General features: G+C 49.2%; 1 protein-coding gene across 21 annotated transcripts in view; it reads right to left on the reverse strand.

The window, feature by feature from the left end:
* Positions 1–25,388, reverse strand: part of LOC144372348 (mitotic spindle assembly checkpoint protein MAD1-like) — a 270,820-nt gene that overhangs the window by 178,410 nt on the left and 67,022 nt on the right. For all 21 annotated transcript variants that reach the window (XM_078035746.1, XM_078035755.1, XM_078035752.1 and 18 more), the window contains one exon: positions 21,785–21,871. In XM_078035746.1, the coding sequence (XP_077891872.1) occupies positions 21,785–21,871 (87 nt within the window). The remainder of the gene's footprint in view (positions 1–21,784; positions 21,872–25,388) is intronic.

Genomic DNA, 25,388 nt, shown 5'->3' on the forward strand with positions numbered 1-25,388 from the left:
GTCTGATGGCTCCTCCTGAACCTGGAGCTACTGACAGGAGAGGAGGACAGCAGCTCCCTTTGGGTCCTCACAACCAGCCAAGCACTTGTGGACATGCATCATAGTAGACACTCAGGCAAGGGGTATTTCTAGAATTCTCCTCAGATAACCTAGACCAAAGACTTAGAAACAGACAAGAGTTCCCAGGTCTGGCAACTCACAAGCCCCTCACAGCTCTAGCCCTTTATGAGAGGCTATATTAAAATGGTTTAAACACAATAAAATCTGTTAAATTTATAGCAAGAAAATATGGAAAGGCAGTAAAATTAGCAGAGCATAGAAATGGGAGGATACTAAACATCCCTGGCGCTCCAACAGAAGCGGACAAAAAGGGTACTAAATGGAAGGAATGAGGAATTTAAATAAATTTAATATTTATAGTGCCACTTCCTCCTCCCTACTGAGCTGACCCCTGGAGACAGTTGTCCAGGCACAGCCACATTCTTGCTGAGGTTCCAAGTGTTCCCACAAATGTGCCACCCAGAGACTGGTCTGAACCGCCCTGCCTGCACAGCTAGGCTGCAGGCTGGGGAACTGTAGGGCCTCTTGGATACCCTCCTGTGCCGCCCATTTCCTTAAAGGCCCCAGGTGGTGCCCTTCACCCTAGCACTAGTGGCATCATGGGGCCAGGAATGCGGCAAAGACAGCTCCTCACCTCAGTACCTCGGGCCACAAAACAAATCTGTTTCCCCTGAGAAGGCACTGGCATTCACAGAAGCCAGCACTGCCACCCACACGGCCCAGGGACCCGCAGGTCGAAGGTCCTGGTCAGGATGGTCACTGTGTCTAGAGCAATTCTGGGGAAGAGTCTGCCCGTGCCGATGAGTGTCAGCATCAGAACCAACCACGCGACCCCTGGCGCTCAGCACAGCCTTCTCACTCCTCATGATGCCAGGGGAGTCTCACAGATAGGAGAAAGGACATATGAGCATCTGTTTCAAGAATCTGACCCCTGGGTAGCTCTTTCTCTAGCTCTGTCTTACCTGGAAACTGGTTAATTTTGTTTTACATTAGTAAACATTATTATTTAGAGAAATTTTAGGGTTACGAAACAACTGAATAGGAATTGGGGTCCCCTTCACCTCTAGCTGCTTTCCTCCAGTATCAACACCTTGCCTTAGTGGCCTATATTTATTACAGATAGGGAGCCAAAACAGATATACTGTTACTAACTAACGTCCCAGCAACAGCTTACACTGGGGTTCACCTTGTGTTATATACTCTATGGGCTTGGGCAAGTGTATAAAACATGCATCCACCATTAGAGTACACAGAGTAGTTTTGCTGCCCTAAAAATCCTCTGTGCTCCCCTCATTCACCCTTCCTTCCCTTCAACCTGACAACCACTGATATTTTCCTGTCTCCACAGTTCTGCTTTTCCCAGACTGCCGCACAGGGGGGACCACACAGTGGGGACCACACAGTGGATGGCCTTTTCAGATTCTCTTCTTTACTTAGCAATATGCATTTAAAACTCCTCCATGTCTTTTCATGGCTTGATGGCTCATTTCCTTTTAGCACTGAACAATATTCCATTATCTGGGTGTGCCACAGTTTATTTATCCATTCACCTACTGAAGGACATCTTGATTGCATCCAGGTTTTGGCAGTTATGAATAAAGCTACTATAAGCACTCGGGTGCCAGCTTGTATATGGACATAAGTTTTCAACTGATTTGAATAAATTCCATAGGGTGCAACTGCTGAATCATATAAATGATGTTTAGTTTTGTTTAAAAAAAAATGGCCACTGTCTTCCAAAGCTCTATTCCCACCAATAAAATGTTCCTGTTTATTTACATCCTTCCCAGCATTTGGTTTGGTCAGTGTTCTGGATTTTAGCCATTTTAATCACCATACAGTGGTATCTCATTTTAATCTGCAATGTCCTGATGACATGTGATGCTCAGAGTCTTTTCATGTGCTTATTTACCATCTGTGTATTTCCTTTGGTGAGGTGTCTATTCAGATCTTTCACCCATTGTTTAGCTAGATTTCTGGTTAAGAGTTCTTCATGTAGTTTAGCTAATGTTCCTTTATGAGACATATCTTTTGCAAATATTTTCTCCCAGCTTGTGACTTCTCTTTTTATTCTCTTAACAGTGCCTTCTGCAGAGCAGAAATTTTTAGTTTTGATGAAGTCTAGCTTATCAATTATTTGTTTCATGGATGGTGCCTCTGGTGTTGTATATTAAAAATCATCCTCAGGGCTGAGGTTGTAGCTCAGTGGTAGAGCGCTTGCCTTGCACATGTGAGGCACTGGGTTCGATCCTCAGCACCACATAAAGATAAGTGAATAAAATAATGGTATTGTGACCACCTACAAATACATACACACACACACACACACACACACACACACACACACACACACATAACATCATCACCAAATAGCCAGATTTCCTCCCGTTACCTTCTAGAAGTTTTAGAGTTTTGTGTTTCACATTTAAGTCTTTGATCCATTTTGAGCTAGCTTCTGTGAAAGGTGGAAGGTCTATGCCTAGGTTTTCTTCCTGTGGTGTCCAGTTGTTCCAACACCATATGTTAAAAGGACTGCTCTTTCTCTGAGTTGCCTTTGCTCTGCTGCCAAAGTTGACTGTACTAGCGAGGGTCTATTTCTGGGCTCTCTAACCTGTTCTGGTTTGTTCTTTCACCAGTACAAACACTGGCTCCATGCCCAGTCTTGCAGTCGGATAGTGTCAATCCTCCAGCCTCATTCTTCTTCAGGGACATGTGGCCCATTCTGAGCCTCCTGCTTGCCACACAAGCTTTAGAGTCTCTCACAAAATAACTCACTGGGATTTGGAATCTATAGATCAACTTGTGAAGAACTGATGGCTTCACAGTATTTTATCTTCCCTTGCAAAACATAAAATTCTCTCCGACTACTTAGATCTTTGACTTATTTTCATCAGAGTTTTTAAGTTCTCCTCATATAGACCTTGTATGTATTTGTATCCAGTGTGTCTGGTGCTAACGCACATGGTATTGTTTCTCATATCAAACCCCAATAGCTCCTGCTGGCATCCAGGAAAGCAGCAGACCTGTGCGCGTCAGCCCCACGTGTGACAGCCTGGATCGCTATGCTGCAATCTGAAGCACTTGTTAGTTGCATGAAGTTTGGTGATTGTTGTTGATTCTCTGGGATTCTCTGCATAGACAATCATGTCACCTGTGAACAATGACAGTTTTATGTCTTCCTTCCCAACCTCACACCTTTTACTTCCTTTTCCTGTCTTACTATATTAGCTGGGACTTCCAGTGAGCTACAGAACTGGAGTGGTGAGAGGGGACATCCTTGCCTTGTTCCTGAACTTGATGATGATGACTTTAATTTCTTATTTGATTCTAAGATGGAAATATTTGAAAAGCAGTAGGAAATTTGCTTCTCTACCACAACAACAAAAAAAATCTGCCATGTAAGCAGTGCCAGTCACCTCTAAGACGGTGTGCATTCTGCAGCTCTAGAGAAGACTAACCTATGACTCACAGATGGCCCCACTGTGCCCCAGAGAGCACCTGAGGCTACCCAAGTCCTGGACTCCACAGGAATCGGAGGGGGTGACCCTCACATCCGGGAGCCTGGCCCACTGCTCCCCTGGAATAAGATCTTCTAAAGAAAACCCACCCTGTTCCTATAGACTGAGCCACCCACCTCCAGCCACCCAGGCACTGCCTTATGGGCCTTTTCTCCTGGACAGCAGAAGTGCCTTCTCAGAAAAGCCAGGGGGGTCATCTTCCAGATGCCAAAAGACTGGTGACCTTGAATTCCAGATGGAGGGACACCACAAAATCCCTTCTAACTCAGGTCAGAAGTTTAAATAGGCACATCAGAGAAAAGTGTGATCTGCCTTAGGTGTGAGGGACAGTGGCCCTCCCTTTGGCAGTCGTCAGTCCACATGAGGACAAAGCTAAGCACTACCAAAGTGGGAGGGTCATTTGATGGCATGGGTACTGGGTCAGCCACCTGCACATCCGTAGGAGGCCAGAATTTCTTAACAGCCTTCAACAAGGCAGACCACCACGGCAAACCGGGTGTGGACAATCCCCTGCCTTCCCTTCAAGCAAACTCTGAGGAAAGGTACAAAAATATAAAACAAGGGCATTTTTTTTTCTCTGAACCTTGAAGCATTTTAAGAAAACACATTTCTCAAAACAGTGAATATTCTCAAGTAATAAATTGTTTTTAATGAAGTTATAAACTTAACAAATATTATTATAAGTGTTTTATTTTTATTTCTAAAAATGGTAAATGTTGTTGATGTGACCCCCACACATAAAGCCTCTTTGTTTTCAATAACTGTTTAGCGTCAAGGCCCTGAGGCCAACACAGCAACACCGGTGAAGGGGAATGAGGGTGTCTATGGGTTCAGGGTCCATACTGCATCTTCACCCACCAACTCACTCTGAAGAGGACCCGTATGCACTCCTTACAAAGAGGAAGGTCACAGAGTCCTGGCTCTGGACCCCAAACATCCTCATGGCATTGCCTCATGTAATCCTCCAGCAAGTAAGTGGGACCTGCGAAGCTCTGAATTCTGGAAAGCGCAGTCAAGAAGAGGACCCACAAGTCTACCTCTCCAGTCCCCAACGAGTCCTCTTGCCTACCCTCCCAAGCAAAGGCCACCCTCTGGTGACAGTCATGCTCTCTACTCAAGCTGGAGCCTCGTTCCCTGCCCCTGCAGTGATGTGCACACAGACAGCTGGCACTCACTAGCGCATGGGCCAAAGTCACAGTCATGGCTACATCAATGCTACTTTTTCTACTGACTGCTCGACTGTGTTTCTTGGCCCCAGTATTTTAAACAGGCCATAAAAACTGTTCTCATGACCCAAAGAAGTGACCCATCACTAAGCAAGCTTGAAAAAGCACCACCTGTAAGAGGCAACGTGAAGAGGGCGAGTACAGGCTTAGGAAATAGACAGCCCTGCATTTGGACACCAGCAGGAAGCAGCCCCATGACATTGGGGAGACCACTGTGGAACGAGAGGCTTGCTATCTGGCCCATAGAACTAGTGCAAGGACCCCAGTATGGTCATGTATGAGCTGCTGATACCCTGGGGGACCTAATAAACATGTGCTCCTATTCTTTCTCCAGTTTCACAACAGGATCCAGAGACCCCCTTGAAGTACTTGGCACCAACAGGAGCCCTGTGCCAGTCCTGACACTGCCCTCACATCTAGTCCACCCACAGACAGACAAACAGGCAGGCCCTGAGCAGGGATACGGGAATGGGAGGCCACAAGACAAGCACTGAGCGGAGGGGCTGGGTCCAACTCTATCAGCCCATCATGTCCCACCTCTAACGCCTCCCAGGGTTGATGCCACAAGACTGGTTTTATGCTTTCCCAAATAAAGAAGGAAAGCTTACTTAACTGCATGACAACATCAGAGAATGGCCACTTACACTCATACACTGAGAATCAATACAAGTGTTTTCCTGGGCTTGTTCATGGAAAGAGCTAGCAGCGGTGAGCATCACAGCTGAGGAGGAAGCTCTCTGGCTCAGGATTTATGAAGCTCAGTTACCAGGGAACTTGACCAAGGCTCACAAGAGGCACTAACTACTGGTGGATAATGCCCTTGGCACCATAGTACTGTGCAAATGTAAGAAGACTCAGGGCATCCACACCCTCAAGTCACCCCAGAAACTGCTCTGGCCTGTGCTTCCAGGGTACCACTGCTCAAGGCAAGCCAGGCAAGCAGTGCATGAGGGCAGCCACCCGAGGCCATGATGACCACAGTTATGATGCCAGCTGTCCTTTAAGTTTCTTTGTGTCAGATACAGTTGCTGGTTCCTGATCACAGAGCAACAGGAGACCTATGTCACACAGCTGAGAGCCCAGGACCACACCCCATGCTGTGCTCTAACCCCAGGCCACAGTACCCAGAAGCTTGAGGCTGAGATCAATGCGCAGAGCAACCAAAGATGCAGTAGCTGTCATGGGACTGGGCAGAAACACACCACAGCTTAATTTTTTTTTTTTTAAAGTTTTACAGTCAGTCAGAAGGGGCTGAGTTTTGCACAAGTTCCAAAAAAGTGGACATCTCCTCCCCAGGGGAAAGCACTCTTCCCCTCAGGCACACTGGACAAGTCTGTCCTATTGCACAGTCTCTGTCCAGACCCCACGCTACCTGACATTTCTAGCGACCAGGCACATACTGACTGCAAAGCCCAGCCACAGATGTGTGTGCGGGCAGATCCTAAGCACATGGGACAAGAGAAGGAGGCTCCAGCAAGCAAAGGGTGAAAAAAAAAAGATTTTACTGACAAAACTGAAGGAAAGAACATCACATGGAGGGGACATAGACACATAAAGTCTGTAGCATGAGATCGGGAAGGTCTTGTCCATAGCTAGTCTTCTGGCACAGCAGCTGTGCAGCTGGCCCTACCTCCACTCCAAAAAACCCACCCTAGTCACTGATCCAGCTGAATGCCAACTACTGATGTGACCCATACCTCCTACAGAGCTGCTCTTAACCTTCAAAGAAACCAACAGAGGCTGGGATGAAACCTTTGTTGCACGCAGGGAAACTAAGGCCAAGAGAGACAAGTGGGATCCAGAGCCAGCCTGGGACCAGTGGCAAGGACTACACACCTGCTCCTCTGGTAACAACAGCTGCTATTCCCTGAGCACTACTTGGTGCCAGCAGCCTCCACGACCCTCCCTTCCTCAACAGGCTTGACCTGGTTTTCCAGATGAAGCAGCAACAAAGTGTCCAGAAGCACTTCTCATCTCAGGTTCCACATTCAGAAAGAAGCCCTAGAGCCCAGTCATGGCAGGCCCAGCCCCCGGACTCTCAAAGTCAACACTGCAGTACAGAAGGAACCAAGCAGCAGGGGAAGAATGATCTGGCTTAGCCTATCTGCCGGAGAGCATGGTCAGTGCTATGCAGATCGAGAGAGGACCAGGGGCCACATCCAAACAGGATCTCAAGAAGAAAGGTTCCAGGAACCTGGAGCACGCAGCACCTCTAAAGACAGCTGATTTCTCCCACATGATGGCCCTAGCCTGCGAACCACCACGGCAGCACCCCACCCCATAATGTGCCTGCCTCTGACCCACCCTGCTCCAGCCTCAGCTCCAGACATCCTGGGTCACAAGGGACAATCTTGCCTCCAGGCAGAGGTCTGCATCCAAGGCTGCCAAGCAGGGTGAGCTGCCTGTCCCAGGCCCAGCACGGAGGCACTCCTTCTATCTTTGACCAGCATGGCTGCCTCCTCTTGCTCTGGCCCACTGGGGTCCCGGCCCTGGGAGGTCAGATTCCCGAGAACCCTACGAGCCAGGTAAGGAAGCATGCCTGCACATCCAGGCAGGATGGAAAGGGGTGCTGTAGGACAAGCCAGTACCAGGTTCTCTGCTCAGAGGATGTGACAGCAGCTTGGAAGCCAGTGTTTATCCCCTAGTGTACCAGACACCTAGTGCCTGGAGGAAGCCAACTCTCTATCCCCACCCTAGCACTGTAGGCCACATGAGACAAAAACCAGCAGCACTTACTAGCTTCTGGTGGTGAGAAGGTAACACTGCTCCATGGGGGTCCTTCAAGAGCCCAGCACTGTGCCCTATATTCCAATGGTCCCCAAAGACACAGCAAACCTATCTTATGGTTATAACTGCAGCTGAAAGAGCTGAAGACAATTTCAAAAACAGACTACACAGCTTGATTTTTCACTTTGCACGTAGTGCTTCTTGCTGCAGCTTCTTTAAATTTTTAACACAGACAAACTTACCTTTTTGTTTTCTATGGCCTCCAAGGTGTTGTGGGTTAATATTTGAGACAACAAAAAATAACTTCATGTTTAAAAAATAAATAAAATCAGTCTAGAGATCAGGGAAAATCTGCATTCCAGGTCTGATTACATCCATGATGTAGGTGGAGTCTCTTCCCTGTGCTTTGGTCTGTCCTCTGGGTTCTCTGAGGACTCTTCTGGTTTGACATCCATTGCTCAAACTCTAAAGCACCTACCTCTTGCCATGCTCCACCCACCAGCCAGGAGACCGCAACATGTTTCTGCAGGTTCAAGGCCTCTCAGCTTCTGTCCTGAGGTACCTAGTCACTCCCTGACTTGTGCTTGACCCACACAAGATCCAAGCTGGAGGCAATCCACAAATGTCAAGCTCCTCACCTGGCAAACACCAAAGGGCAAGGCTCGGTTGGCACCCAGAGATAATACTAGCAGCTGCTTGAGAAGCCCCAGCCTGTCCTGACCCATGGCCCTCAGAAGGATGCTGCAGGGAGAGGGGAGCAGGTTCCTCTCCCTTCTAAAAAAGAGGATCATGGCATGGAGGCTGCCTGATCTTTCAAAGCCCCAGCTGGTGGCAGCAGAGCAAGGGGGGTCTGTAGCCAGTGCAGGGACAACTGGTGACAGAAGCACCTCTAACAACAACCACCAGGAGGATAAAGGAAGTGTTGGCATCACCACTTTCAAAATGATAAGCTTTATCTGCCTTGGACTTTTTTGTCCAAAAGAAGGGAAAGGGGTGGCATGGGCAACTCCTATCCCTAAGTCCAAGCAGGGGGCAAGGTCCACACCAGGAGAAGCCCTGAGGCTTGACAAGTCTTAGAGCCCAGCTGCAGGTGGGGAACATTGGGGGCACCACCAGCCTCTGAACTTGAGCAGGGCAGGACACAATGGCTCCCAGGATAATTTTCTATGGCAACTGCGACAGAACTAACCACTTTGAAAGTGACTGCGCTATGGGATGAATTTTTTCCAGTGCTTGAATAAAAGGGGGAGTTTCACATTTTATCCACTTCCACATCCCTTAACAATAAGAACTTATTTAAAAAGCCATGAATATGTAAATGCCATTTTAAATATGGAAATGCAAAACATGCAAAGCAACAGTCTGAGTGTGAAATATTAATGGCATTTTGCCTTGCCAAGGAGACAGAACAGGAGCTGGCTGAGGTGGCAGGCTCAGGAACCCTGGCCACCTCTGCTCCCAGGACGACAGAGAGTGGAACCCACCCAGTCACAGGAGGGCAGTGCCCCTGCCCTGAAAAGAAGCACGTGCATCCACCCATCATACACAGGGCCCAACCCCAGCCCACAGCTGACCTCCACCCCTACGGAGGCCAACCCAGGATAAGCCTCGACCTCACAGCTCATCCAAACAGACCCCATCCCCAGTGCCAAACCACCGGTAGGGCTTGTCCATGAGCCAGGCCACATGGACATGAATCCCGCCAAGGGTGTTGATGAGCCTACATTTTGCTCTGGAGCCTGGGATTAGCTTGACTCTCTCTTAGATGGGACCTGGGCTTGATCTCACGCTTAGAAACAGACAGCTACAGGCTGTAACAGGAAGACAACTCAGATAGAACCTATGACGAAGTCAAGGAGAGGCTTGCCACTATACAGGGTCACAGCCCCTCCTACCTAAAGAGTAGGCAACATAAGCCCCAGGTCCATGTTGCCCCCACCCTGCACTTGACTAGCACTGACCAAGAAAGCACTAGAGGACCAAGAAGGCACAGCACAGGATGGCAGTGAGAATAATCCCAGGGAGGCCCGTAAGACAGAGGTCCACTCACCTCGAGGACTTTCTGCTCCCTCCAATTGACAAAATGTAGAGGCTTGATACCAACCCCCTTGCTGGGAGGCCATGGAAAGAGGCTCTTGCTGGGAGAGAACAGAAGTAGCTTCGAATGCTGCAGGCACCATCTCACGTCCAATCTTAGCACTGCAAGCAGGTGCCAGCACTCTTCCAAACTGCTCCACATTGAGGCCTAAGGAAGGTCCACCTCCGCCACACAGCCAGCTACTGGGATAGTGCTACTGGGCTCTCTTTTCTTGCCAAAAGCCTTCAGCAAGAAGAGAGGGGCTAGAGAATCAAGAGGACAGGCAGACTACAGTGACAGGCCAGGAACCCAGGGTGTGCAGCACCTTGCAGTCTGGATGTTGGGAGGCAGCAGCCCTGCCACAGCCACCAGGTGGGACCACAGAGGTGTGGCTGCTCCTCATGTTCCCTTGAGCAATGCAGCCATGGGACACTCAATATGCTAAGGAGACAATATAAATGTGTGTGATGCAAGACAGCAGGCATGGGGACAGTCGGTCACTGGGTCTGTCCTACAGCAGAGGAAACCAACCAGAAAAGATGACTCTCCCAAGGGTGTACTGAGACTGACAAAAGCTGCATCACTGAGTTCCTGAAGGGGCCAGGTGCCGTGCTCAATGGCCACACTCTAACCCCATCCTGGGAAATACAGGGCCTGCAGGGCCCTCACCTGAGTCCCAAACCTGGCTAGTTCATCAGGCTGGGCACCACTAAGCCCGAGCTGCATTCTGCACTCGAGGCCGCCACTGGTCCCAGAGCAATCTGACCTGGGAAGCTAACACTGCCACACGGAGCAAGCAAATCAGTCACTGTCCAGGTAGCTCCTGGGAGACAGGCCTAGCATCAGTCAGCCCAGGTGCAAAATAGACTAGGCAAATACAGCCCTGGTCTTACCTACTGCAGCGCCAATGACAAGGGCCAGGAAAGGAGCAGGACAGAGAAGGATCACACAGGTCTCCACCGCCTGCTGGAGCTCCCTCAGCTTCCTAGGAGGGGATCACAGAGTCTACTACCAGGAAGTGGGCAGCACCAGAGCCCAAGCCTCACTCCCAGGAGTGGCCCTCACATCTTTACACAACCTGGGCCTCCAAGCCTGACTGCACCCCAGGAACTGGCAGTTCTAGAAGACCCTAGCTAAAGCTAACAGCAGTAGGTGCTTCCCCATAAGACAGCCAACTCAGAACCATCAGATGTCACATGAGCTTTGGCACTGCACGAGGCGAGACCAGGGCCAAGTCGCCCAGTTGCTATCTTCACCTCTGATGCTACTTTCTATTTTGTTTCATGTCTTCCCCCCAAAATTCCAAGAGGCCAAGTGGACAGCAAAGCCCTTACGAAACAGGACACTGGGCCCTTCCTCTTGGGCACAGCCACAGACCAGAGCAGAAGCAGTTTCCCAGGTGCATCTGAGGGGAAATGAGACAACTCGTCACCAAAGCACAAAGTAAAGCAGGAAAGCACATTCTCAAGCAGGACACCACGCTAGTAGTTCTAACCATTCACCAGCCACCAGAGGAACAAACAGGCTGGAGCAAACAGGCAGTGGGTAGCTGAGAGCTGAGAGATGCTACAAAAAGGAAAGGAGCCACAGAGGCCAGTGCAGGCCAGCCACAGGAGACACAAGGTGCCAACCCACAAACAACCTCAGCTGCTGACCAGAACAGGCCATCCGGCAGCTGGGAGGAGGAAGAGTGGGCAAAGCAGGAGGAGGAGAGTGGATGACCCCACAGCCCACAGCCACTTTAACAAGGTCGGCCATACAGGAACCCAAAGGGTCACCCTCACTCTCATAGAGCTATGGGACCCCTGGGAGAAGAGTAGATGTTCATTTAGTCACCCAACAAATCTCTCTTGGGCATGGATTAGGCACAGGGGCCCAGTGAGCACAGTGCTGCACACCCCGAGTTCCCATTCTAACTGGGAAAATACACACACGGGTCTCCAACAAGCTAATGCCTGAGCAGAGACCCCCAAGAAAGTGAGCCAGGGCAGAAGCCCCAAGGCAGGGACAGGGTCAGCACACTCTAGACCAATATAACTACAGACAGAATCAGAAAGGCTGAAGGGACCAGCAGGTGAGGGCAGAGGTCACAGTGCCATGAAGAATCAGAGGATGTGTCATGGCTGTCGGCCTAGGGAGTGAGAGGGGGATGACCCATGAGCCCCCTTGCTGCTGCTGCTGCTGCTGTTGCTGCTGCTGCTGCTGCTGCTGCTGCTGCTGCTATTGCAGGACCCTCTGCTGAGCACAGAGCAGCTCAGGAGGAGGCCACCAGAAGCTGACAAAGGGCTGCAGGGCAGGTAGTGTACCCCTCCACCAACAGAACCCAAATGACTTCCTGATGGCTTGGGTGGGGATGGGAGAAAGGCCAGAATAGTCAAGGAAGGGACAGAGTTCAAGGCCCATACGTCAGGAAGAACAGTCAGACCATTCACTTTTGTCATCTCAATGGCTCACTCTGCACTGAATATGGACCATGGGCCAGGACTACATTCTCACCAGAGTCACAGTGAGTAAGATGACTCAGGAATGGCCCTAGTCCAAGGGAGGCAAGTTAGACAAACATAAAAGGAAGGCAAACTTAATTACATAACATACATTCTAATGAAAAGCGTCGTCTAGATGAGATCTGCAAAGGTCACAGAGGAAATAAAAAGCTAAGAGCTAAAGAGCGTAAGTATAATTAGGGGAGACAGGTTGGGAAGGCAGAGTCAAGGTGGGGCACGTGTCCGTGTCCAGAGAGTAAGGAGAGCAGTGTGGAAGAAATGGGGAATGAGAGGGGTCGGCAGTGCCAGGAGGTAGTGTGCCCACGCAGAACCTGTGCTCCCCACTAAGAGCCCTGGGAGCCAGAGAAGGGCTTAGTTGTGGGGATAACACACCTTGACTTTTAAAGGGTCCCTCAGGGGCTGGGGATGTGGCTCAAGCGGTAGCGCGCTCGCCTGGCATGCCTGCGGCCCGGGTTCGATCCTCAGCACCACATACCAACAAAGATGCTGTGTCCGCCGAGAACTAAAAGATAAATATTAAAAATTCTCTCTCTCTCCTCTCACTCTCTCAAAAAAATAAAAATAAAGGTTCCCTCAGACAGTTGCATGGAAAGTAAGTGGTAGAGAGGGCAAATATAGAAAACAGAGTCACAGATTCTTGTCATTCCAAAGAAAAGTGGTGACAGAAGCCTAGCGTACATTCTTCAGGAGCATGTGCTTCATTCTCCAGGAGCATGTGCTTCCACGAGACGGAGAACCCATGAACCCCAGGAAGGATGGGATGCCAGTGGCCTGAGGGGACCTGGCTATCAGTGCCAACAGAGGGAACCAAGGGCCCCAGACCTGGAAAGATTAAATGCTGGAGGCCTGTGGGGACTGGACCATCAGGGCAGACACCAGGGATAGGGTGCCAGGGGCCTGTGGTGACTGGGCCACTATAGATAAAGGTAGCAACATAGAAACCAAGGGTGTGGGATAGCATCTCTCTGGGGCAGGAGCATAAGTCAATGACTCTTCCTTCATTCAGAAGCAACTGAGCAGGGGCCAGCCTGTGCTAAGTATCAAAAATACAAAAGGGATCATATTCCCAGCACCTGCACTGAAGCAACAGGAGAGAGAGCCAGCCAGGCTTAATCTCCAGACTCCAGGAGGCGCCTGGCAACAGTCAGCACAGGGATGGCTATCAGCACGCCAAGTCACAGGTGGAGAGAAAGCCCTGTCTGCTGAGTCATTTCCTTGCCACATCCTGGAGAGGGGAGGTGTAGGCTTCTTGGGTGGTCCTCCCTGGGTTCACAGCAGGTCTCTGGCTCAATAGTTGGGACTCAAGACCAGCATCTCATGTAAGAGCTTGGCCTGGCACCATCAAGAACTGGTACAGAGCCCATGGGGAGCAAGTACCACTGTGTCTCTAAAACAGGTATGGTTGGGGGGCAGGGGAGTATCTTTGAGGACACATGAAAACAACCCGTCAGAGACAAGCTAGCCTAACACCTTCTGCAGAAGTCAATTTACATTAAGTGCTATCAAAAGCCAAATGGACACCATGAAGGCCTCTTGTCTATGTCCTTGACGATCCAAGGTGCTAGCCTGTGCCAAGACAGAAACTGGTTTGATGAGCATGAGACCTGGCAGGCAGCAGCTGTGGGAGGCACTCCAGGCCACGCCATCACTGACTTTGTTCTCACCCACCATATCTCCCAAAGGAAATCCTACCCTCCCCACCTGATATGTACCCATCACCCAACCTGACACTGCTGCTGGCCACACACATTGATGTACCTTGTTGCCTGTGCCACCCACTGGGTACTCCCAGTTCTATACCCCAAACACTCGGTTCCTCAAACACTGAAGACAGCAAAAGACTACCATAGCAACGAGCCAACAGCTTGCCTGCTGCACCAAGCCCCAGGCTGTATCCTGTAGAGGGAACTTCACCCTCACAACCCCACCAGAGCCACCCTCACCATCGCCATTCTGAGAGGCAGGGAAAGGCTGATTAAATTGTCCAAGGACAAAGTGCTAAGATTCGAACACAGGCAGCCCATGTGTGGAGTCAGTGGGAACTGCTCACCATCACCGCAGGTACAACGTGACCCCCACTCAATGCTCAGAGCATGCAGCCCAGCACTCTGAATCTCATGTGCCTATCACTGGCTTTGCTGACTCTGAACAGCTTGAGAGCATCATAACTCATGGAGACATCGACTGACAAAGGTGACATAGTCTCATTAAACTACAAGACAGTTTAAAAGGATGGCTTAACTACTTTGAACAAAGAATAGTTGAAGAGCCATATCAAGAATTATGGCTGCGGCTAGGGATGTGGCTCAAGCGGTAGCGTGCTCTTCTGGCATGGGTGCGGCCGGGTTCAATCCTCAGCACCACATACAAAGATGTTGTGTCTGCCGAAAACTAAAATGTAAATAAAATATTTTTTAAAAAAAAGATTTGGGGCTGGGGACATGGCTCAAGCAGTAGCACGCTCGCCTGGCATGCGTGCGGCCCGGGTTCGATCCTCAGCACCACATACCAACAAAGATGTTGTGTCTGCCGAGAACTAAGAAATGAATAAAAAATTCTCTCTCTCTCTCTCTCTCTCTCTCTCTCTCTCTCTCTCTCTCTCTAAAAAAAAAAAAAAAAAGAATTATGGCTATAAGCCGGGCACGCCTATAATCCTAGCTACTCAAGAGGCTGAGGCAGGAGGATCGCAAATTCAAGACTAGCCTTGGTGACTCAGTAAGAGCTTATCTCAAATAAAAATAAAAAGGACTGGAGATGTATCTCAGCAATAGAGCTCTGGGAACTCTATTTCCAGTAAGTACCACTGGGTGGGGCAGGGGGGAACAGTATTATGACTATGATGACCTTAACTTACTCTCAGGAGGCAACACAGAAACCAGTGCCTAGTCAGGTAGTCTGCGATGTGGAGGGGATGACAACCTTCCACTGATTTACTCTAGTCTCTCTGCTACATAAGAACACATCTCCTCCACATGCTGCCTGGGCCCAGGCCCCAGGGAGGGGCAGGGAGGTGGCCCCAGGGGAAGGTGGCCCCAAAGCAAGTATACCAGCTCAGCCCATCCCAGGATCAGGAGGCTCTATGGACACCTAGGAGGGACAGCAATACAGGTGCTTCCAGCCTAGTCACCCTGGTAACTACAATTAAAGGCTCTTCTACAGAGGCAGAAAGACATGACCTTCCAAACTGCAGCCATCCCAGTGAGTGCAAGTCTGGGGCAGAGCAGGCAATACTTGATGGCTGATGGGACAAAGGCTCTTGAGCCTCAAGTGCCTGACCCAGCTAGCTGGAGTGGCCAAAACAGATAGGCAGGTACCAGCTCCCTGTGTCCACCATCCTCGGTTGCTTCTCTCCACTTGGCCTTAGAGCCAGCTCTGCCTTAAATCAGAATTGAGGAAGGTGACCAAGGCTTCAGCCCAGCTGGACAACACTGAGTGCACAGGATTCATCACCCCAGGCCCCAGTAAGGTAGAGAAACAAGTCACAAGGGCCTGGATGGTACACGCCAGGTGCTGTTCAGGAACCTGGGCAGCCTATCTGAACAGTGTTCAGGAACCTGGGTCCCACCCTCAAGTAAAAAGGGTCTGGATGGTATATGGGTGCTGCTCAGGGACCTGAGACATGAGCTCTGGAGAAAATGGGCTTGTGTTCAAGTCTTGTCTCCACTACTTCCTAGCACATCAACCCAACATTCAAGTGTCACATCTGCAAGCCGGGGTTTATCAACGTGACTGCTCCAGAGCTGTCTTTAAGGTTCAAGTCAGATGCTGCACGGGAAGCACTTGGCACAGACTTCGTTCAGGCAAATGCCATCGATACTGATTGCTCTCATAATCACCCTCGTCATCATCATGAATACAGACAGGAAGGAGAACCGTGGACTGTGGCAGGCCCTGAGAGGCCCTGTTCCCTCCACCACCCCTCTTCAAACCATAACCGTCATTTCTAGGAAAGGAGAGAACCCCCAAGTAGCAAGATCCCTAGAATTCCTGCACAAATTTCCCAATCTTAGTGGTTCAACATTCTCCAGAGCACAGCAACCTGTCACCCTTCAGGGTCTGAACAATGACTAGCATGGCCACAGTCAGCCTCCTGCTCGCCAGCAGAGCCAGGGGGAATGTAGTCAGGTCTGGGCCCCTGGGACCCCTGGACACTAGCAAGCCCCAGCAAGGGCAGAGGGTGCTCCAGGATAGCCCTTGGGGAGCTCTGTGCAAGGACAGTAAGCAGAGGATGCATCCAGACCTGACCACTCATTCTAAATGACTCACCTGTCCCCAGCCCCATAACTAGGAAGGATGTTATCAGACTCCAAGAACCAAAACCAAGACAAGGACAGCAAAAAGAGCAAGACTCCTTCACTATAATCAGATTCCACCCAAAGAGGAAGAGGGTTCTGAGACAGGCCCTGGAGACCCATTCACATCCATGATTGTAGGGCCCCTGAGCAACGTGTCCAAAGATAGAGAAGAAAAGAAAAACAGAGTGGGCCTGGACTGGTGGTTCATGACAGGACTCACATGGAAATGAACACTCAGATCTCCTTAAAGCACTTCCTACTGCCAGAGCACAAAAGCCTTATGAGGTGTGTATGAACATGTTGCCCTTGCTCTGCAGAGTAAGAATCTACCTCAACCCCTGGCTGCACAGCCAGCCAAAGGACCTTTCTTTGCCACATGATCACTGACAGCCATGAGGCACCAGGTACACAGCCCTCAGAACAGCCCTACAGACAGACACTCCCTTTTGAGATAAGGAAGTGCACCGGAGTAAATCCACATCTACTCAAAGTAGCACCTTCCCACCTCCTGCCATGTAGAAGGACTCATAAAGCTTCCTGTCCCTTCAATGGCAGACATGATCAAAAGGAAGCACAAGCCCCACCATCAAGCTTTCCAGACCCCAGCTCTGTGGACTCAGAACACTAAGAGACAGAATTCCACGGTGGTGCACACCTGCAATCCCAGAAGTCAACAGGCTAAAGCAGGAGGACTGCAAGTTCAAGGCCAGCATGGGCAACTTAGGGAAACCCTCTCTCTAAATAAAAAATAAAAAAGGACTGGGGGTGTAACTCAGTGGCAGCAAACAGAAGCCCTAGGTTATATGCCCATCACCACAAAAAAAAAAATAGTAATAATGATTTCAGTCCAGTGTAGAGTTCAGAATCGTGCTGTACCAATACAGCAGCCAGAAGCCACATGTGGCTCAATGCTAGAAATACTTTCTCATTCCTAGGTGGCTGGCGGCCAGCAGGTGGCTCTGGGGTACAACATCATTTGATCTTCCCTCAGCATCCATTAGTGCAGGATGTTCAATGTCCCTACACCTCATTCATACAGAGCTCAGGTCAGAGCCGTGCTTAGTGGCCGACCCTACTCAGAATTCTTCCTGCTAGGAGAGTCACAGCTCTGCCCGGAAACAGGCCAAAGTCTATTACATTACTACCGAGAGGCCAACAGAAGCCTGAACTACCGCAGCACAGTGAAACCTCAGGTAGGAGAGGGACCTGGAGGACCCGCTGACTCACTCTCTGATTTCCAGCTTCGCAGTGACAGACACCACGTTACTGAGACAGCACACACAGGAAGTAGCAGTCTTCTGTCAGATCGGCAAAGGAGGAAAACTAAGACACCCAGGTGAGTGCTGCTCAGGAATGAAGGGTTTCTGCTGCTCTTGGCAGAGCAACGCATGGGGTGATGCGCAACATTTGTCTTCTGAAGGCCAAGCTCCTGGAGATCTGCATGCCACCAACTGTCCCACTGCAGGAATTCATCATAAAGAATTAAGGACCATGCTACAAAAGTCTATGACAGGGCTGGGATTGTAGCTCAGGGATAGAGCACTTGCCTAGCATATGGGAGGCACTGGATTCAATCCCCAGCACCAAATATAAATAAATAAAATAAAGATACTGTGTCCATCTAAAACTAAAAAAAATAAATAAATATTTTTTTAAAAAAGTCTATGACAGCAGCATTTAAAATCCAGAAAGGGGGCAGATAAGGAGGAAGAAGAAAAACACCCAGCAGTGGGCCCGTGAAGTACAGGGTAGCCACAAAATGGCATATTAAAAAGCTACTAAAATGAGAGGAATAAATGTTCAATTCACAAGGAGGACACAATCGATGGCTTGGTGGTAAGAGTGGGTAAGAACACCTGCATGACGACGGGAGCCCAGGCCACTGGTCTGCACAGCCATAGGAAGCATGTGGACACAATCACACCCCATGACACTGTAGTCTCAGGTGGACCATGTGTCGGCTCTGCAATGACTACACATCATGAAAGGAGACAAAGCACACCCCAGAAAGCCCTTTCCAGAACCTATGACCACCTGCTGGGCACTTGCCTGGCATCTGTCTGACTCTACCACATTACCTCCTTCTCACCATCTGAATTTTTATCAAATTGCCTTTAAGAGATCCATGGAAACATACCAGTCTTACAAGGTCTCCATAAATACAATGGACACCTTCCACCTAAGGCTAACACAGTCAGCTCAGAACATGAGGGCAGAGGCCAAAGCTGGAGGAATCCATCTCAACAACCAAGGCCAGTGCCACCCTGCCACCTTTGCTTTATGATCTGTAAATAAACAAAAAGGCAGGACCTCTCAGCCCCAGTACACAAGTCTCAGCATGTAGGGTCTCAGTTCTATCTCCTGAGTACCAGAGGTCCCAGGTCACCCCCATGGGGAACTGTCCACCCCCATCAGAGTGGCAGCCTCAACACCTGATGGCTACCCACATCCTTCTCCCCATCCATCCCAACAGCATGGTTCTTGGCACACAGATCAAGCCAGGCAACAAGGTGCTCGCCAGCCCCATTCATAGCTAACACTGGGCTAGGGGCCATATCACATGTCCCACGTGAAGCCGCAGCATAAAAGGCCAACCCACAAAAATAAGTCAATCCTCAAAAAACATTCCAAGCAAGGCTGGGACAGCTGTGGGGCCTCATGTCCCTTCCCTGAAACACCACCACAAAGGCAACACAGCACTCACTCTACAGATAAGCATGGAGCACTGGGCACTTCCACAGGGTGCCCTGAGGCTCACATCTCCACAGGGTGCACTGACTCTCAGAGGAACTTAGGGCACCTCCTGGGAGGTGGACAGTGGGCCAGAAGTCTGCAGACCACCTACCTATGGCACAAGCTGCTTCCTGAGACACAGACACCATCCCAAACTAATCGAAAAGAAAATCCCCATTCACATCCACAAACAGAGGTGGTGTTGTGCTATATGCAGATGCCTCCCCACCTTTCATGGCTCTCTGGGTAGATACGTGAACTTGTGGCTACTGGTCAAAGTAGAAAAGTGCCTCATGGCTGGCAGGAGAAGGATGCCAGCGAGTGCCCTTCCCTTAACAGTCCATTCTGTTTCGTGGAGTGAAATGAAGAAGATGGAAGAGCAAAGTGTTAAAGCTTTAATTCCAAATCATTTTTCATGCCTGTTTCATCTGACAGTAGCTTTGAAAGCAAAAGGCAATCTTTATCATTTGAGCTTTTTAAAGTAATTGATGTTATTATGTCCAACATAACCAAATGCTTCTAAAAGCTGATTTTCAAAGTGACATCAGTCCCCAAAATAAGAAACCCTTCCTTCTGGCTACTAATAAATTATTAAAACACATCTGCACAGGAGGACAAGACTGAGATTTAATAATCAATGGTGAAGAGGCTAGCTCCAGGCTCTCCTCACAGACTCACCTGCCAAGCAGTCAGTCCACCAGGACACCCAGGCCTCACACCATGGTCACTGCTGCAACTTCTCCCTATGGCTCTGCTCAAGGCAGGAGCCCAGTCCCATGTGGTTTTACACCCGCTAGATGTAAGCACAAACCAGACAACTCCTAGCTCATGGTGGAACTCCATCTTTTCTATCACTGACTGGTCTAGGACAGGCACACAGCCCAGTTTTGGCCAGTGAGGGGCATCTGCTGGATAGCAGTCCTAGAAAGATTTCCTTGTTCCAAAAAGACCCAAGAAAGAGGCCTCACCTTTCTGTCTCCTGACACCCAAACCTGGGCAGGAACTTCAAGGCCATAAGAGAAACCAGCCTGACCAGACAGCTGGCAAACAAACGGACCATAAAAAGCAGCGCAACCCTTTATTCTGGCCTTTGACTCAGTTTCTGGCAAAACTCTTGGGATCTTTCTAAAACTCTTGGGATCTTCTGGGTGGCAGGAAGTCCTTCCTTAGTAAAGATTTGGGTTTCTACTAATAAGGTGACTAGGACAGGCCCCTACTTAACTAGGTTGGGGATGAGCACAGAAAGACCAGTGATTAGAGCTGAGAACTCTCAGCCCCACTCACCAGCCTGGAGAGGAGGACTAAAGACTGTGTTGAGGAAACTCTTAAACAGCAAGATTCGGGAGCTTCTAGGTTGGTGACCACAGAAGGGGCACAGCTGGTGAAAGCAAGGAAGCTCAGCACCTGACTCCTGCCCCATGCACCCTCCCATGTGGCTCTGCCTGACCTGGATCAGGATAGTAAATAAGGCACTTTCCTGAGCTCTAGCAAGCCACTGGAATAAGTCAGACTCTATGTATGTATAATATGTCAAAATGCATTCTACTGTCATGTATATCTAAAAAGAACAAAGAAAAAAAAAACTAAAGAGGGGATCATGGAGCTCCCTGAATTTGTAATTGGACAGAGTAGGTAACCTGGGAACTAGATAAAAGGACTGGCATCTGCATAAACCTGCAAACTCTAAGAAATGTTGAAACTGAACTGAATCATAAGACACTGAGGTGGTGTCAAGACTGGAGAAGCAGAAAAGAACACAAATTTGGTGTCAGGAGGAAAAAACCCAACACCAGGCCCTGGGATGAGGTCCTGTAGCCACCCATCTCTGGGCCTCCTTTGGGGCTAAGAAAGAATGTGCTTGATGCTCAAGCCAGTTGGCCGAGATTTTTGTCACTTACAAAGGCCTCAGATGGTTGGCATACTCTGTAGGTCTTTCATGAGGGCACAAGTCTACACACTTGCATCCCCAGGGGCCAGGTTTCTACACTATGACAAGGTCATTCCAAGCCCACACACTGCTAGAAAGATGAGAATAGTCCTGATCCAAGCAGGGACCCCCAAGTCAAAAAGCCAAGCCACCAGGAAACCAGAGGTACATGTTGTCAGAACAGTCACAGTACCCCAAGTGGAGTCACACTACCATACTATGGGAACTTGGAGCTTCCAATCCCCCACCATCTCAAACTAAAAGCCACCCGCAAATGCCACATCTCACATGTGGTTTGAGTTATTCCCCAGGACTTCTCAGAGCAGCGGTATTAGGGTTAGAGCATAGCAGAAGGTCTTCAGGTTACACATGTACTGTCCTCAGAAAGGATCAAGGTAGTTGTCAGGACCCCTTGGCAAGTTCTCATGAGGGCTGTCATAGAAGGAGCACACCCAATGCTCTTCCTGGTTTCTTGTGTGGCAAAGTGCTCCCCCATTACACATATGCCCTACCACCCATGAGGTCCCCACCAGAGCCAAGCCAGGCCTTTCGATCTCCAAAGTTATAAGCATACCTCTTTCTCTAAAAAGTACCCAGCCTCAGGTACACTGCTATAGCAATGAAAATGGACTACTTTACCCAGTGAGACAGGAGAGCACCCCTCTGCCTAAGCCCAAGTGCCCAGAACACATGCATCCCCACAGACACCTGGTCTACCTGCTGGCAATGGCACTGTTCTTCTCCTTCAGGGCAAGTTCTCGCTGTTGCAGCTCAACAACAAATCTGGAGAGGTCCTCTGGAGTCCTGAGGGATAAAGAACACACATTCAGTTCCATCTGTCCCCAGAAGTGGGCCTAATTCCACATCTGGAATAGAGGTCCAAAACCATGCCATTTAGAGACCAGGATGAGTAGTCTATCATGTGACCCATGAGTGAGGCAGAGAGCACTAACCACAGCCCAAGTCCAGCCACAGCCCACCACCAGCCATGCAATAGCAGCAGGCTACCTTCATAAGCCTTGGCTTTATTTCACCTATAAAAACAGGGTGACACATAATGGTGTCACCATGCCAAGGAAATGATATTCACAAAGTGCTGCCCAGTTTCTGGCATGGAAATGATGCACAACAGCTCCTATCTTTGCTTTTCCTCCAAAACAGCTGCATGCACACAGAGTTAAGAGTAGTAATGAGGGGCTGGGGACATGGCTCAAGTAGTAGCGCGCTCACCTGGCATGTATAAGGCACTGGGTTTGATCCTTCAGCACCACATAAAAATAAAATAAAGGGGCTGGGATTATGGCTCAGCGGTACAGTGTTCGTCTAACACGGGCGGACCCGGGTTCGATCCTCAACACCATATAAAAATAAAGGCATTGTGTTGTATCCATAAAAAAATAAATAAAAATAAAATAAAGATATTGTGTCACCTAAAGCTAAAAAAAAATAAATATTTTTAAAAAATAGAGCAAGAGTAGTAATGGCACAGCCCCACATGCGTGCTACTGCATGATTCTCAGAACTATTCCAGATTCACTATCCCAGTGGATGCAAAGCAGTCCTATTCTCTATGTTTCCATATTTCAATGAGGAAATGGAAATTCAGAGATGCCATCTGGCTTTCCACAGTCCACTTGGTCCATGAGCTTAAACTCAAGGTGAGCCACATCTTCTGACTAGTACACAGAAGAACATATCCCAGAACTCTTGGTAGCTTTACGAGTAGCATGACACACATGTGGAGTGCACAGCAAGAGCTCCCAACATGGCATGGTAGGTGGCACACAAGCCCAAGGCCAAGGACACATCTTGCTTTCCTCTCCACCCACCACAGCAAGCACAGGGCTTATGGGGCCATGTGGTATGAGCCAACCCATGGCTCTGTCCCCCAAAGTGTCCCTCCACCTCACTAAGTGGATATGAAGAGCCCCTGCAGGGATCATGGAGGCCATTACTCTGGCTACAGCAAAGCAGCTGTCCATGCAAGGAAGAACCTGCAACAAGCTACAAGGAGAGTGCTGCTGGCCACCCTCCACAGAAGTGGCCTTTCTTACTGCCATTTCTCAGGCCAACACTGAAGACACTATATAGGGGGAGACACTCACCCTGGGCCACAGAGTATCTGGGGTCCCCATGGGCAGGGCCCTAGCAGTGCAAGGTACAAGTAAGCCACCCTCACCATGGTTTAGACACTCAGGACTGAACTCTGTCCTCCTGAAGTTCCTATGCAGAAGCCCTATTCCCACAGGATGGGATTTGGAGATGGGACCTTGGGAAGGTGATAAGGGTTAGGTGAGGTCAGAACAGTGAGGGCCTCACACTGGGGTCAGCATCCTGATAGACACACCAAGAGACTGCTCAGTCTCTCTCTCCTGGCCATGCAAGGACACAGCACAGGCAGCAATCTGCAAGGTGGAAAGGGCCCTCACCAGAGGCGGAACACCAGCCTCCAGAACAACAGGAATAAACTCCTGCTCCTAGCCCCATCTGTGAATTTGTCACAGCAGCCCAGCCACATTGAGAGGCTGCTCCGGCAGAAGACACACCCAAGTGGGCCAGTAGCACAGACACTCAGGAAATGGCTCAGGCCCAGCGTGACTCCATCTAGACACCCAATCCACAAGCACAACTTCATGTTTCTAAGTACACAGAAAATAAGTAAGATGTATGGAACACCCTTAGTGAGCTTCACCCCAAGTTTATCTGGAGTTTACTTCCATGTCAAGCAGGGCCTAGTGATCGAGGCTGAGGGGTCTTTAACTTCATGCGCCTCTGTGAACTGCTTACAATGAGAATTCATGTACTACACGTATGAGTACAAACAAAAAACGAAGGAAAAGCCACAGCAGGCTCAGAAGGTGAGGAAAGACGCCAGAAGCTCCCAGGCTGGGGAGCAGGGAGCCTGGCCGATAGGGGGTGCCAAGTGCACACTGCTCAGCCCAGCAGAAGCCCAGACAGGGGCGCAGAGAAAAGGGCACACAGAAAAGAAGGGAGACAAACCACGAGAAGCCCTGGATTCAGAACAAGCTCAGGGCTGGGAGAAGAGAGCGAAGAACTTGGCCTCCTGTCACCTGTCCTGAGCTCCACGTAAGGAGGTGAGTCCACGTTGAGCTGTGGATCATGGAGGATTTCTGCACAGTCACAGCCGTCATGCATCTCAAACCAAAGACCAGGGGCCCACACACCTCCAACTGGCAGGAAGAATGTTTATTTTCCAGAAGCCTCCTGACCTGTGTGTGGTTAAAGCTACTCAGAGATGCTTACCCAGGGCGCTCCAGGGATTAGCTAAGTGCTTGTAACTAGAAGGAGTCATGCCAAGTGCCATTATGGCCTAAAAATAACACCGACAGTCCATTCTGAAACTTGCACTTCACAACTACAAAGTGGGAGGCATTTGAGGCCTCGGGAGCCTCCGACACAGAGATGACAAGAAAGTGACAGTTCCAACTGCAGCCCAGGCTGTGACACCTGCTGCGGAAAACTCTAGTTTCAGCTGCGAAGCCTTTCACATCCTAACGGGGGCTTTCAGGGAAAAAGTCTTTTTGTTCCATCTGCAGCTGAATTTTTTTTTTTTTTTTTCATTTTCTTTTTTTTTTTTTTTTATTGGTTGTTCACAACATTACAAAGCTCTTGACATATCATACTTCGAACAATAGTTTCAAGTGAGTTATGAACTCCCATTTTTACCCCAAATACAGATTGCAGAATCACATCGGTTACACATTCACATTTTTACATAATGCCATACTCGTGACTGATGTATTCTGCTACCTTTCCTATCCTCTACTATCCCCCTCCCCCCATCTTCTCTTTCTATCCCATCTACTGAGGTTCATTTCTCTCCTTATTTTTCTTCCAATTCCCCTCACAACCTCTTTTATGTAGTTTTTTATAACAATGAGAGTCTCTTTCCATTTCCATGCAATTCCATTTTTCTCTCTCTTTCCCTCCCATCTCGTGCCTCTGTTTAATGTCAATCTTTTCTTCCTGCTCTTCCTCCCTACTCTATTCTTAGTTGCTCTCATTAAATCAAAGAAGACATTTGGTATTTGTTTTTTAGGGATTGGCTAGCTTCACTGAGCATAATCTGCTCTAATGCCATCCATTTCCCTGCAAATTCCATGATTTTGTCATTTTTTAGTGCTGCGTAATACTCCATAGTGTATAAATGCCACATTTTTTTAATCCATTCATCCATTGAAGGGCATCTGGGTTGGTTCCACAGTCTAGCTATTGTGAATTGTGCTGCTATGAACATCGATGTGGCAGTATCCCTGTAGTACGCTCTTTTAAGGTCTTCAGGGAATAGACCAAGAAGGGC

This window comes from Ictidomys tridecemlineatus (genome assembly GCF_052094955.1).
Source record: "Ictidomys tridecemlineatus isolate mIctTri1 chromosome 12 unlocalized genomic scaffold, mIctTri1.hap1 SUPER_12_unloc_6, whole genome shotgun sequence".
NCBI classification, from domain to species: Eukaryota; Metazoa; Chordata; class Mammalia; order Rodentia; family Sciuridae; genus Ictidomys; species Ictidomys tridecemlineatus.